At 46.5% G+C, this 14315-nt stretch overlaps 1 protein-coding gene across 8 annotated transcripts in view; it reads right to left on the reverse strand.

Annotated features, from left to right (window-relative positions):
• LOC105890964 (regulator of microtubule dynamics protein 2) overlaps nucleotides 1-14315 on the reverse strand; it is a 41502-nt gene that overhangs the window by 20793 nt on the left and 6394 nt on the right. For 5 of the 8 annotated variants that reach the window (XM_031578675.2, XM_031578676.2, XM_031578679.2 and 2 more), the window contains 5 exons: nucleotides 12933-13187; nucleotides 12192-12370; nucleotides 3336-3537; nucleotides 1624-1726; nucleotides 104-164 (listed from right to left, as the gene is read on the reverse strand). In XM_031578675.2, coding sequence (XP_031434535.1) covers nucleotides 104-164; nucleotides 1624-1726; nucleotides 3336-3537; nucleotides 12192-12370; nucleotides 12933-13178 — 791 coding nt within the window. In that variant the 5' untranslated portion in view covers nucleotides 13179-13187. The other 3 variants (XM_031578674.2, XM_031578680.2, XM_031578681.2) reach the window with 3 other exon arrangements.

The following is a 14315-nucleotide window of genomic DNA, read 5'->3' on the forward strand; positions in this document are numbered from 1 at the left end:
AATGAAAGAGAAAAAAGTATCAGTGTGTGTGTGTGTGTGTGTGTGTGTGTGTGTGTGTGTGTGCTTCAAAACAGAAGCAAAGTTATATTTCTTTAATACTCACCACTGATGACTATCAGCACAGTCGGGGTTCAGTGCGATTGCTTCCTCTCCTGCTTTCTTCCCTGAATGAGGAGACAGACGTCACTCACACCTCCATATACCTGTCATCTGATTGTCATGTTAGCTCAGAGGAAACACACGCAAACACAAACTCACACACACACACACACACACACGCACACACAATTATATCCACATATCTGCCACTTCCATGAAAAGGCAGAACACTCTCATCCCACATCTATATTTAGACACACTGCATTGCTTTCTGTGGGCCTTGTGGACTAAAAATAGCTGTGAGAATATTACCGTCCACATCTTTGACAATGAAAGCCTTCGCGGAAAGCACCTGCCTGGCCTTGATTAACGGCTCCTCAATGACAAAGGGATTATAGAGGAACAGGCAGATCCAGTCCTCATAAAGTCTTACACAAGCACCCACACACACACACACACACACACACACACACACACACACACACACACACACACACACACACACACACAGATGTGTCTTCCTACCCCAGTATAGAGTTGCTCTGAGAACGAGATGAATCGGGAGAGAGTGGCTGGGCAACGGCTAATTTGAGGACCACAATTTCCGCTTCAAGATTTAAGGCATCTCTTCAGCCAATGCAATGGAAAAACTAAACGTGGTTAAGTTTCTACGTCATACCAGTCGAGTCGAGTGCTTTATCCAAAGTCTCACACACGCAGGATTAAATGTTAAACTTCTGCAGAGATGGAGCACAGTGTGGGTGGGTGTATGTATGTGTTGTGGCTTGTGGCCAAAATCACCCCAAATTGTGTTTGTGTAGCAAACTGAGAGGGGTGAGAGAACTCCTTGTTGTCCTTTATAGAACTGACGTTGGAAGCAGCTCCACTTGTGCCAAGGCATAACGTCATGCAACACCACACATGTTTGCAAGCGTGTGAACTCCGGTGAAAAGTCGGCTGTTTTGAAAAAGAATCGCTCCTCTGTCCAAGGAGCCTAGTTGGGGCTACTTCTAGTCAAAAAAAAAGAAAAAAGAAAAGAAAAACAAACACAAAACAAAAACAAAATAAGGTCTCACTCTGAGCAATGAAACCTAGGCTTTCTCTTGGTAAAACACCGGGGCAGAGGACATTTACGTTCATCTTGGTATGTGTGCTGATTTTTCCAAATAACAGCAAATTGCTTGTTCCGCCCAAATAGATGCCAGGCTACAAGTCCTTACAGTAGAAGCTGACCCCTGCTGTCCTTCTACAGAACTGGACACCAGTGACAGGACACACAGGCTCGTTGAGGTTCTAAGTCCATATAATAATCATCTCAGTGATTAAAATAGAGAACAGATTTATCAAAGAAGGCAAAGAGGAGACGAAGCACAATTAGTGTTTATGCCATCCAACATCCTCCTTCATGACAAAGTAAGAGAGATCTATTATTGTGATGAGCTCTTTAGCACAGTGGGGACGGTGGATGGCACATGGCCTCTGAACCATGAGGATAAGGGCTGATGGGACCTGGCTTGACATTACCTGACTCCGCCATGCTCTTCTTCTCCTCCCTGTCCTGGGCCATGTCATGGGCATCAGAGTAGGCCCGCGCCAACCGCCACATGAAGGCATAGTCCTGTTCAAACTGTGCCAGGAGAGAAGACAAGACACTCAACAATAGAAGACAAAAGTCACCATTACCCTTAAACGCACTAAAACAGACCACACACTCCCTCTGATTTTTACTCACACACACACACACACACACACACACACACACACACACAGTGCAAGCTGGTGAATTATTATCATCCCACCTCCTGCCTCCTCTTCAGCAGAATGGCCAGAGTGCCTGCTCTCTTTTCCTTTACTGCATGCAAGTAGTCTGCTCTGTCTAGCAGGGCCCTCGGATCATCTTCTACCTCTTCCCTGCTCAGCTGACCGCTACTCTGATCACCTTTAAGCTCCTGATAGGATTTAGTTAATGAATGAAGGGATGATTGAGTCAAGCATTTAATCATTTAATCAATTAATCAATCAATCAACCAATCAGTCAATGAACAAAGTGAAGCAGGGAGCGGAAGAATGAAACAGTGCTTGTGTGTTCGTTTACGAAATAATCCATAATTATTTATACAGTTGAATTTCTAAATAACTGCAGATCGCAGATATTGTCAAGAGCACTGGCAGAACAAAAGGAACGCCTTCTTTAGAATGAAACTTCTGACACAGTATGTGTAACCTGGGAGTCTTAGAGAGTCTGCCAAACATCTAGGGTAAGCAAACATGAGAGCCTGGATTCCCCCAGTATTCCCAGCCTCATTCACATTCTCCAAATATTCCCAACCCCATTCACATCCCTCCAGAATTCTCAACCTCATTCATATTCCTCATTCCCATTAATGAGGCCTGTTACTGTGCTGCCTCAGTGGTATATCTGCATTGGGGATCCCTCTCCCTCTACCCTTCTCCCCCGAGCCACACTTCCCCCTTTACGTTGACGTGTGACGTCGGCACCCTGCAAGAGCGTAAGGCTAGTTAACACAGCCTAACATGCTTGTGTCGGCTTGTGTCCATCACAAGGTGGGTGAGTGGCGAAGGCGAACCTTGAGAGGTTGGGACTTTAAGGTTACAAAAGAACTGCGGCGGGGTCTGACCTCATACCAACCTCTGGCTACATGTCTCCCAATCGACACCCCTCGGCTCCTTCGCATCTTCTACTCACCTGGCCACCTCTCTGCAGCGGTTCGCCCTGAGCGTCTCCCTTCTCTACCTCCGGGTGAGCGCTGTCTGCTCCCTGCTGCTGGTCTGTTGTCTCATCCCTGCCTGTCTGCTCTTTACTATCCTCACTATCTCTCTCCTCCTGGGATGGATGAGCGTTAAGTAAATCAATTAACCAGGCAATCATCTAGCTGACAAGGTAATGGTTTAATGACTGAACCCACACCACAGAGAATATCCACTGTCTGGGCAGAGACCCAAGCACATGTAGTGCAGGCAGTGACCTACTCTCTGGTGTTGCCGTGTGGGCCATGGGAAAGCTGATTTGGCCTGACTGGCTGACTGATTATCTGAACACTGGTCCAGTCTCACAACAGACCCGTCAATTAGGCCTGACGTGTTCAATCCTCTCAGGAGGCCAGTTTGAAAACACTGGAGAAATGATGTTTGAACTCAACCGAAGCCGATACAAACAGTTGGCGCTCCTGCTATGTCTGGGGAAGCCATCTTACAATCCTGTCTACTACACTCACCTGCCCTCTCCGTTCCAGCAGTGGGGCCAGTCCAACCCCCCTCTCGGTCTCCTTAGCGTGCAGGGCGTCCGCGCTCTCCAGCAGGATGCTCAGCTCGTCCGGCTCCTCCTGGTTTTCATCCTCCTCCTCCTCCTCCTCCTCCTCCTTTGCCTCTCTCCCCTTCTTGTCCTCCTCCTCGGAGTCAGTCATGGCCGTCATGTAGCTGGACCAAATAAAAGGGGAGCGCAGAGATGTTAACTGGGCTACAGAGGAAGTAGTAGGTCATGTGGAGAGACTGTGCTGAAGTAGAGGACTCTTTCGAGGCATTTGTTCCTAGTGTCTAGGTATAAACTGAGAAACTGGTTGCTCAACCCACAATACCTCTCTTGTGGCAGTGAGCAGAGTGCACAGAGGCAGTGTGCTTACTAGACTGACAGACATGTTAATTCTATCAGCAACAAATTAAACAGAGAGGAGCTTATGCATGAGTGTCACCCAGCAACCAAAAAGAGGGAGACAGCCACACACACACACACAAACACACACACAGGTGTCAAACCTTCCGACAGAGTTTAGCCACAACCCCAAACACAACACGCAAAGTCAACAAAGTCGTTACTGGCTCAACATTTATGTGATCTCTGCATGCCAAGCTCATTTCTGATCTCCCTCACACTGAAGTCTGTAAAACAGCAGGTTTTTCCCCTCCCTCGCCTCCATAACTGCCAGTGGCACGCGAAGACCTTACGGACGACTACACCACGGACACCTGAAGGCCTCCAAAAACACTGGCAGACTTGTTTGTGTCAGTCATGCCCAGAAACACCCCCGTTAAATGTCTGATTCTTTTTTTCTTAAATACTTTATGAGCTCCTTTGAAAAAAAAAAAAAGAGAAAGTCCCCTTGGGTGTGCGCTAACACCTTGGGCCGTTGAGAGCGGCGCGGTGTGGAGAGAGTGCGGCGGTAATGATAGAGCCGTGCCGGTGAGATGGAGAAGTGGAGTGAGTTGGGCGGAGGACATGAAAGGGCTTCATTAAGTGCTTGCGTCATCTGCGGTGGAGAGCCGAGCGAGAGGGAGCCTCTGGGAGCTGTTTGGGATGTGTCCGTGCCGGCTCCTGACAAGCACCTCTGCTTACTTACATACTAGTGTGAATGCGTGCACACACTCTCAGTAGAACCTGAACACACACACACACACACACACACACACACACACACACACACACACACAAACACTCTCTCAGCAGAACCTGAACACACACACACACACACACACACACACACACACAAACACACACAAACACTCTCTCAGCAGAACCTGAACACACACACACACTCTCTGTCTCTCTCAGGAGGACCGGGACAAACACACACACACACTTCCTCAGGAGAACCTGAACACACACATAGTCTCAAAGGAACATGGACATATATACACAAATAAAAGCATATACACACAAACACACAGCCACAAAGAAGGCACCTACACAGACAGAAAGCCTGGCTGACACCCAAGCCATCATTCCCCTTCAGGCTGAAACATATCACCCAGATTTCCCACTGTTTAAAATATGGGAGTGTGTGTGTGTGTATGTGTCTGTGTCTGTGTCTGTGTCTGTGTCTGTGTCTGTGTGTGTGTGTGTGTGTGTGTGTGTGTGTGTGTGTGTGTGTGTGTGTGTATGTGTGTATGTGTGTCTGTGTGTGTGTGTGTGTGTGTAGGGGAGGGGGGGGCAGGAACCAAGCCTCTGGGTTCTTACTGATGTGTAAACAAGCTTGACACGGTGCTCTAAAAACAGGGCTCAGAGAAATGCGGCGGAGGTCGTCAGAACACCGATTAGCCAACCCAGTCAATTGAAACGGGTGAGTCACTGGGGCACGGCCAAACTGATACAAGCCGAGTTATGCCAAACCCAGCCACTGGCAGAGCAGTCCTACTGCCGACCGAAGAGGACCACACACGGCACAGGAACGGAGCATCTCTCACCACCATGAGGTCATCTCTTTCACTGCCACAAAACAACAATCACTGAATGTGCAGCGTTCCATGGGTTGGAATCAGGGCCGGATTGCTGCTGAAGTCAGTGCCTCCAGAGCTCCATTCTAGAATGGTTCTGGTTTGGGTCAAAGGTCAGATACGAGGAACAGAGACATGTTTGCTTAAACTGGAACTCTGTCCCCAAACTAAAGAGGAAGATTAAGGTTCTATAAGAAGCAAGGTGGAAGACATCCATTAAACAGTTAATTATCCAATCAATCGATGCAATGTCTTCTCATCAAGATCAATTTCTGTCTCTCTGATAAAGATCTTATATCTGCTCTCACACCAAAACAGGGTGACTAATCTCATAAAAAAAAGGAAACAGATACTGACATGACATCCAACCCCATTCAACCAGCGCACTGCTACGAGGAATGACTTCTTCCCATGAGGACTGCCACTTTCAGAAGAAACCAACGACTATTATTCCACGGACATGATACCTGTTAACTTACGTACTACCGCTGGCTCCAATACCAAGTCAGTCATGAATAACCAGAAGCATGACTTTGTCATTAAATGGGCTTACATCCAATGCAACAGCTAACATTGTTTTTTGCCCCTTGGCTGACAAGCATTGCGAGTATTGGGCTGGATGGATGTTTGTTGTTTGATGAAGACAGACACACACAGACACACACACACACACACACACACACACACACACACACACACACACACACACACACACACACCACACGGCCCTTAATGAACACTGTGCACTAAGCAGTACATGTCAGCCTGCCGACATAAAGGCCTCCTGCATGCTGGGAGAGAAAATGAGGCCCGACAGCCTGCTCCCATGCCCCTGAACACCCTTCTCCTGATTAAGCAATATGTGGACCAGCGGGTAGGGGGGCAATAGAACACATTCAGCATTCCAAGCATAACCAAGGTAACCACACATCTAAACTTAGTCTGTTTTATGCTTCATGCGCTGATGAGTGAACCAATGCGCAACTCTGTAGTAGAGCTAATCCAATAATGAGGTTGTTTCTGAGCTGCAGCTAAGATGTCGACTTGAATGTGGCACAGTGGGAGAGTGTGAGCGCAAGCTTGAAAGTGTCTAGCAACCGTTACCTAGGCAAAAGGCCGGTAACATGACCTAGGGGAAGAGCCATCCAAATAGCGTCGGCATCCCAGCATTTACCCAGTGCTTCATTCTACTGCCCCCCCCCCCCCCATGCTGCCCCAGGAGCAAAGAGACCCCCACTGAGAGCCTGAGAGCAGGGGGGTTGATTCAGCAAACACACACTGCTCTCACTGACTGGGAACAAGGTCACAGCGCATTGCCAGTCAGGACTGTCTCAGTTCACACAGGGAACAGCATTCCCACCACACCATAGCCCCCAAGTCTCGTCCCGTCCACACCACCTGATCCCAGAACAGATTCTGATTCCCACGCCTCCTGCCATTGACCAGCCTTTCCTCCCCTCTAGCTAAGCACAGAGCGACCCCAGGGGGCTGTCCCCTGTTGGCATGCCGGCTGACAGCACCCCGGGCAATGCTCCACCGATCAGTCTGAACTGCAGGTCGGTAACAAGGCGAATAATGGCCCTGTGTAACAGAAACTTGCTGAGTGCGTGGGTGAGTGGTTCGTTCACAGCCAAGCCGGGGTAAGAGCGGAGAGAGAGAGTGGCTTTCAGCCTTGGGAAAAAACATGAAGTCATTAAAAGTCATCAAAGTCGTGAAGTCATTAAAGTTCAGCCTCTTGGCCTGGTCTCACCCTGGCACAACGAGTTCTTTTGTGTTTGGGAGAAGAAAAAAAAGATATTGTAAAAAGCGGGGGAAGCTTTCGTTGACAGAACATTAAAGTCTGTCCAAAATGCCAGCAGGTTTCCAACAATAGGATACACAGAGAGCAATTAATGCATCAGGTGATACTCGCACAGCAGGGGGAAATGTACACTTCCTCATTCTTAAATTATAGCACCTTGATGGAGTAAGATTTCAGCCTTTTCTCTCATTCATTAATTGTGTGTCATGCTGTAATAAGCCTGCTATGCAATTGCTCAACAGTACTACTGGTATAGATATACTGCTACTCATATCCACCAATGGGGTATGGCATAATAATAATAACAATAATATTAATAATAATAATAATACTCAGTGAATTTTGCCTATAGGACCCTTACACCCACTGTCAAACATAACTATAATTTACTACAGTTTAATGGCTTTCAGATCTGCCTTTTCACATTTGAATAATAATTAGTACTACTATACTACTATGATAATACCGTTATCAGGTATGTATACTGATAACATCATCCTTCTCTTTAAAGCCTTTCATTACAGAAGGGGTGTTCTTTTAATCGTCTTAATCTCCTTCTTTATTTCTCTCCTCGTTTATTCTAAAAACCTTCAACATGTACTGAAACAGCTTGTCTGCCTCTAAATAAACAATCACAGTTTATTTCTAAACAAGTGTCCTTCGAACGTAATGAATAGGTTTGTTTCACGGGTGTGTTATGCAAGTCATGGCAGCCCTGAGGCCCGAAGGCCGCCCGAACGAGATCGGACTGGGAGGGGAGCGCGCCAAAAGAGGAATTACAAGTTCCGACACGAGGCCGTAAAAAAAAAAAAAAGGCCTTGTCGGCTCACTGCACGGCAGGAACAAGATTGATGGCGGAGGAAAGAGGAAAGCGAAGGTGAAGGAAGTTGTTTTGACAGATGACAGACAGACAATGTCAAGTTCTGGAGCGCAATGAGAGAGTGAGGCCACGCCGAATGCGCTGCCAGGCATCAGGATGATCCCAGTCCAGTTCCACCAAGAAACACAGCGGGGGTTCGAGTAAGGTTGCCAGGCTACTTTCGTGCCTAGAATTACATTATGCACACACACACACACACACACACACATACACACACACACATACATACAACAGGTACGTAAACGCATGTATGCATACTCACCTACGTGCACACACACACACACACACACACACACACGGGCGCGCGCACACACGCACATGCAAACAAATAGTAGGGGCCAGTGCAAACGTGGACAAGCAAACACATGTAACAAGTACGTAAAAATACACGCATGTATACATATGCAGACATGTACGCACACTCGCACACAGCTATAGACGCTCACACACGTGCACACACACACAGGCGCTCACTCATACACGCTCACACACGCGCTCACAAACACACACACACACACACGCTCACACACACACACAGAAAGACAGATACTTCCAACACATTTCCTATTCTTGCACTGTATATACAACTTCATGATGTAAAACAAACACAGAAGCCGGTCACGGTCTGAATACTCTGCAAACTCCCCAGACAATCTGACGGGCTTAAGAAAACTGATGACTGTGGCAATTGTACAATTCGCTTTTCCTCACTTTTTTATGAATCAACATGCAGTAATCTCTCAAACTCTTTACCAAGAGTAAGCTTTTATTAAAGAGGCACACTAAATGGGAGGAGATGCAACAAGAGTTAATAAAGTTAATACTCCCGGAATGTGAAAATACGTGATACACACAGCAGCCAAATAAAGCAACTGTATCTGTCTACAACTTTGGAAGCGTCTTAGGATATGTCTAAACCGGTGCACTTTTGCCAGCCTTATTTCTGTAATTATTCTACTGTGCTTATATGGTATGTAAAAAATGATTCAACACATCTCTGTTTGGTAGGCCTGATGCATTGATTAACGTAATGCATAAGCTTCTATTATAAATTACAGTAGTTGCAGGAAGTTAATTCTAAAGTCTTTGATTTGAGGCGTTTAATGACCAGTTAATGTCTCCCTTGTGCTGGTAAACTTAACTTGTCACGTAATCTAGGAGCGCTTACTGTTCACTGAAATGATTTTATTTGTTTGACTGTTTTCCCTGATACGGTAGACTATCATCTCTGCTGCACTCTTAGGGACCCATACAATGAGATCATGGCACAGTGCAAATGGTGTAGCCTGAGCCCGACCTCACCCAACCTCAGCTCACCTCCACTGCTTGGTAATGGCCTGAAAGACTTGCGCAAAACTCATTTGAATGGATGCCGGGATTAAGAGAATGGATGCAGGATCGTCTCAATGAGCGCTGAGCCAAATCACTGCTCCGGGGGCTGGAATTTTATCCACCCTTCAAAGTCAATCTGAAAGCGCTGGGTGGAGAGCCGTAATTACCCCCCTGAGAGAGGTGTGTCTCTGGGCCAAAAGCCCTCTGATCAAGAGTCCGAAAACAAGACACTCATCCTACAGCTGGAGAGGAAGTATGCCATGGCTTTTACAGTTGGTACACTGAACAGTACACAGAGAGGGTTGGCTAGAGCAAAACTTCCCATCAAACACTCGTATCCTGTTTACTAACTACTCATATACACGGATATAATGAACATTTCATAGTTTGTGATCTTTAGATCTCTCATGGTATAACCGGAGTTAATGCGCAAAAACTATTCTTAACCTTCGTTCTATCATTAGAAAAAACATAACAAGTCATTCATGTGAAATAACATTCTATCCGAGATACCTCACCCACCATGCCCACACGAGTACAGGTGCCAAAAACACCCTGTGCACGCACGTATACCTCAACATGCACGCATACATGCACACACTGAATGGAGCACTGCCTATTAACCTACATCACAGGCATCCAGGACTGCCCCAGGGGCAGGTGCCCAGCCTCATGACAGCGTGAGGATTTTTTTGGCCCAACTGAAGGTGGAACATGCCAGCGACAGGCTTTGATCCGTGTGCAAACAACATGGCACGCCACGGACGGGAGTCAATCCAGGTGACGCCCCGCCTACTAGTGGGACAGACAGTCCCCCCCCCCCCCCCCCGTCCAATCAGCCTATCCGTGTCAAGACAGGATGGAGTGTTTTGGTGGGAGGCAAGCCACGGCAGCGCCGACAGGGCCAAGGGACTCTCCAAAACAGTGTTCTCCACACACACACGCAAGAAAAAAATACACCAGCACGTGACAGAACAAGAGCACACACACACTTACTCACTTATACACAACCATAACCATTGCTTGCTATCTCAGCAATTCCCAAACATCTCTACTCATCTTCAGCTGCAGATGCATTCCATGCACGAGCGAGCTGAATCATTCTGTTACATCTTCTGACGCTGTCGTGTTCCTTCATTTCTTCCTACTACCTGTACTTACTCTTACCTACTCTACTCTTTTATTTCCTCCCACCCTGAGCAAACTTCTAATGGATTTGCGACTAAGTAGTTTTAATTATTTCCTGGCCTAAAGAACAGACATAAAAAGATTGCATGTATTACGTACTGATATTACTGATGTTCAACAAATTACTTTCCAATCAACACTGACAAAAGCCTGGGGTCAAAACATACCTTGGTGCTGAAAGCTTTTGAAAGCTACTTATTCCCAGAGCTGACTGCAATCTCAACTGTCACTCTGGTTGAGTCAACTACCAGATAGGGTCAGGAAGTGGCAAAATCTGCATTGCATCAGTGACAAAAGCACATGAGAATCTGCAGAAATAGTGCACCCTTACAACAGGAGTCCTACACTAGTACTCTCCTTGGACATTCAATCCACACCCCAATCCCTTCAACACTAGTCAGTGCTGATGCCACTGATGTTAAATCAAGGAATACAAGTCAGACAGACAAAGCTGGATCAAGTTTTGTTTAGACAACCAAGTAATGCATGCATTCAAGGTACTTCAATGCATTAAAAACCCATGTATAACAAATACACAATAATATAGTGGACAGTATAGTCAAATGTACACTCCCATGACTGAATCGTGAAGTGTACATTTCACAGATTTTGGATATATATGAATGAATGAATGAATGAAACAATAAATAAATAAATGAGTAAATAAACTAAGTGACAGTGGGATCAAAGTGCATTGAGTGAGGCCATGTAGTGAAAACAGTTACTGGCCTTAAAAGCCTTAACTCCTTATTAACTCTCTGATGTGTTGTTTCCTTAGAAGCACTTTTTCTTCAGAATAGCCCTCCATTTTAAAAGCCACCTGTTGTTTATGTTACTTCTGCCTGGCGTTGGATCAAGGTATTTGGCAGAGGGTAGGAGAAGATGACTGGGCGTGCAGCATGACAGGATTCCACTGAGGCTCACCCAAAGGTGCCCAGGGCAAAACCTACATAGTTCTCCGTTAGGGCAGCACAGTAAGATGGAGCTTGTAAACTAACTTCAGTAACGTAAAACGGAGCGTGTAAACTAACTTCAGTTAAGTGAGAGGTGCTGTGGCGCGGTTGAAACAGCAGCGTGGCAACATGCAGATTAATTAAAGCCAGACCTGCTGAACTGGCACAAACAAAGAGGAGGTGTGTGTTTTTAGATATCGTTATTGCACTGGCGCATAAATAAAACCAACATGAGTGAAGGGGTCTGACAAATGATCGCTGACTTGTTGAGGGAATGAAGCAATCTCTCTGATTTAAAGGTAACCTACCACTCCACCACAACCATATGATGATACACACACACACAGATCTGCTATGTAGGTAAACTAACTAGGAATGGGTTTAGAATTACATATACTTCCTACATATGATATCATGTGAATGTATTTTATATGAAGAGTTTCATAAGATGTGGTGCACATTATATGTAGAATTATCCACACTCCCTCTGCACTCACACACTCCCAAACCACACTCACCCACACACCTTACCAGCCTTATTAGCTGTCTTTCAGACAGACATGTGCCATACTCTTCCTCCTATTCTAACACACACACACACACACACACACACACACACACACACACACACACACACACACACACACACACACACACACACACACACACACACACACACACACACACACACACACACACACACACTCACCCGCCCTCGCTCCCGGCATCCTCTGAGCTCTGTCCATCTTGCCTCGCCGAGGGCCCTGCCGTCCGCCTCTTCCGGGTGGGAGTGGCTCTGCGCGACTCCGCCGCCCGCCGTGAACCGCCCTGCAGCTCGTCTCGGACGTGGTCCTGCAGCAGCGGCAGCGCCGCCTTCAGAGCGCGCACCTGCAGAGGGAGACTATAAGCTATAAGTCCCTCCTGAGCCACCAGCCTGCGCTCTACCAACAAAGGTCGCGTCCAGGAAGCCAGGATACCACACAACAGTTTGAGCACACAAGACTCCCAATTCTGAGGTCAAGGACTTAAACACCAAGGCAGGTGAACTGTTTGTCCCACACTGATGTCCTGACCCAGGGGAAATGCGAGTGAGTGAGTGAGCTACATTGGCATAAACTTAATTTGTAAAAACTCAAATACCACACCACCAATGGCAAATTACTAGTCAACTAATGGACTAATTCCTCCACCAGAAATTTTGCATTGCATCAAGTCTTGACGAGGTCGAACCAACCATACAATACTGGTGCAATGTTCTAGATTCAGTCTAGGGTTTACAGAGACACATTGATTACAACTGTAGAGTTTGGTGGATGACATGACAGTGCTGTAATATGATGTAGTAAATCTCATCCCCAAACATAATATTTTAGCAGAGAAAAGTCACCCCTGTCACACACACACACACACACACACACACACACACACACACACACACACACACACACACCTCCTCCTTCAGCTCAGACACACACTGGATGAGCGCTCCGAGACGGTCCAGAACCTCCCTCTGGCCAGCCCAAGCAACGCTCACGCTGGCCCCCACGTGGTGGTCGTTGCTGTTCAGGTACAGCTCCTGGGCGACCATCCTGCCGGCACCCGCCCTGCGGCTCTGGTACCACACCACAGCCAGGGTCAGACCCGCTGCCCCAGCCAGGGCCCCCAGCACCAGCCCTCTGCTGTCAGACTGAGACATCCCAAAAACCTGGGGTAAACAAAGCAGTGCAAACAGATTAGAGCATGATTAACATGGTTACTGATGCACTTCTATTTGCTAGTCAAAACACCAGTCTACGGGCCTGATAGGTATTTGAGTATCAAAGTTTTGTAATGTAGACTTTGCTTATATACAGTTCACAAAGATGAATGCAGTGCACTACAGTTACGAAAAAAGAAAGAAAAAAAAAATCACCTGTTGCCATACCCAAGCTACAAAGCACCAAAGAAGAGGACAATGACAACACTGACAATTCGCTGTTGTCCTCTACCGTTTCTAAACATGATTTATCCTTTCCTGTCTACATAACTTTCTGCATCAAGTTACAGTTTCAATGATAAACAAAATGCCTGGTAACGGGACAAAACATGCTAGCCTATTTGAGTCTTCGCTGGGTCAGTGTCTAGCGCAGAGCTTCAGGACAAACGGAACGACAGAATGACCTTACCCTTCCATGCATTCTCAGTGATGAAACGGGGCGTCAACAGTTACTTGAACCTTGTATTAGGTGCCCTCGTTGACTGGCTGGCTAGCTGGCTAGGTAACTTTCTAAAGACGTTTAGGTACAACAGATCTTATATCAACTGTTTGTCCATCACTGCAAAGATCACAGCTATTCAAGAGAAACTAGGCACTGTAAATTAAGTCGTTGCTAAGCAAGCCCACATGGGTAAAACAGACCTGGATTAACTTTCTATACTTGCCTGTCCTCTTTATCTCTCCAGGGTGTGACAAACACTCCTAATGAGATTACTCAAACTAACCAGACAGGTAGTAGCGTACCGGCGGGTGGAGGTGTGGTGGACGGGGCCTTAATCCTTACGAAATCACCCATAGCCTAGTCTCGGTCCATCGTTTTCCATATAGCTTTTAATTCAGTGGAAGTATAAGGCACAACTTTACACCATGTCAATGTTTTAGACGTCGATTCACTATGTATAGCGGGCTCGTCTACACCTTTTCGAACGCGCACATGACATTCTAAAGGTGAGACGGTCCTAAACGTGAAGAACTCTCGGGTAAGGATGTCAAATCCGGTTTTATGCTGTGACTAAGGTTATTACTATTGAAACAATTTCATACACGTACATTATTTGATTAAATAAGTAGAAGAGA

This window comes from Clupea harengus, chromosome 13 (genome assembly GCF_900700415.2).
Source record: "Clupea harengus chromosome 13, Ch_v2.0.2, whole genome shotgun sequence".
In the NCBI taxonomy this organism is placed as follows: Eukaryota; Metazoa; Chordata; class Actinopteri; order Clupeiformes; family Clupeidae; genus Clupea; species Clupea harengus.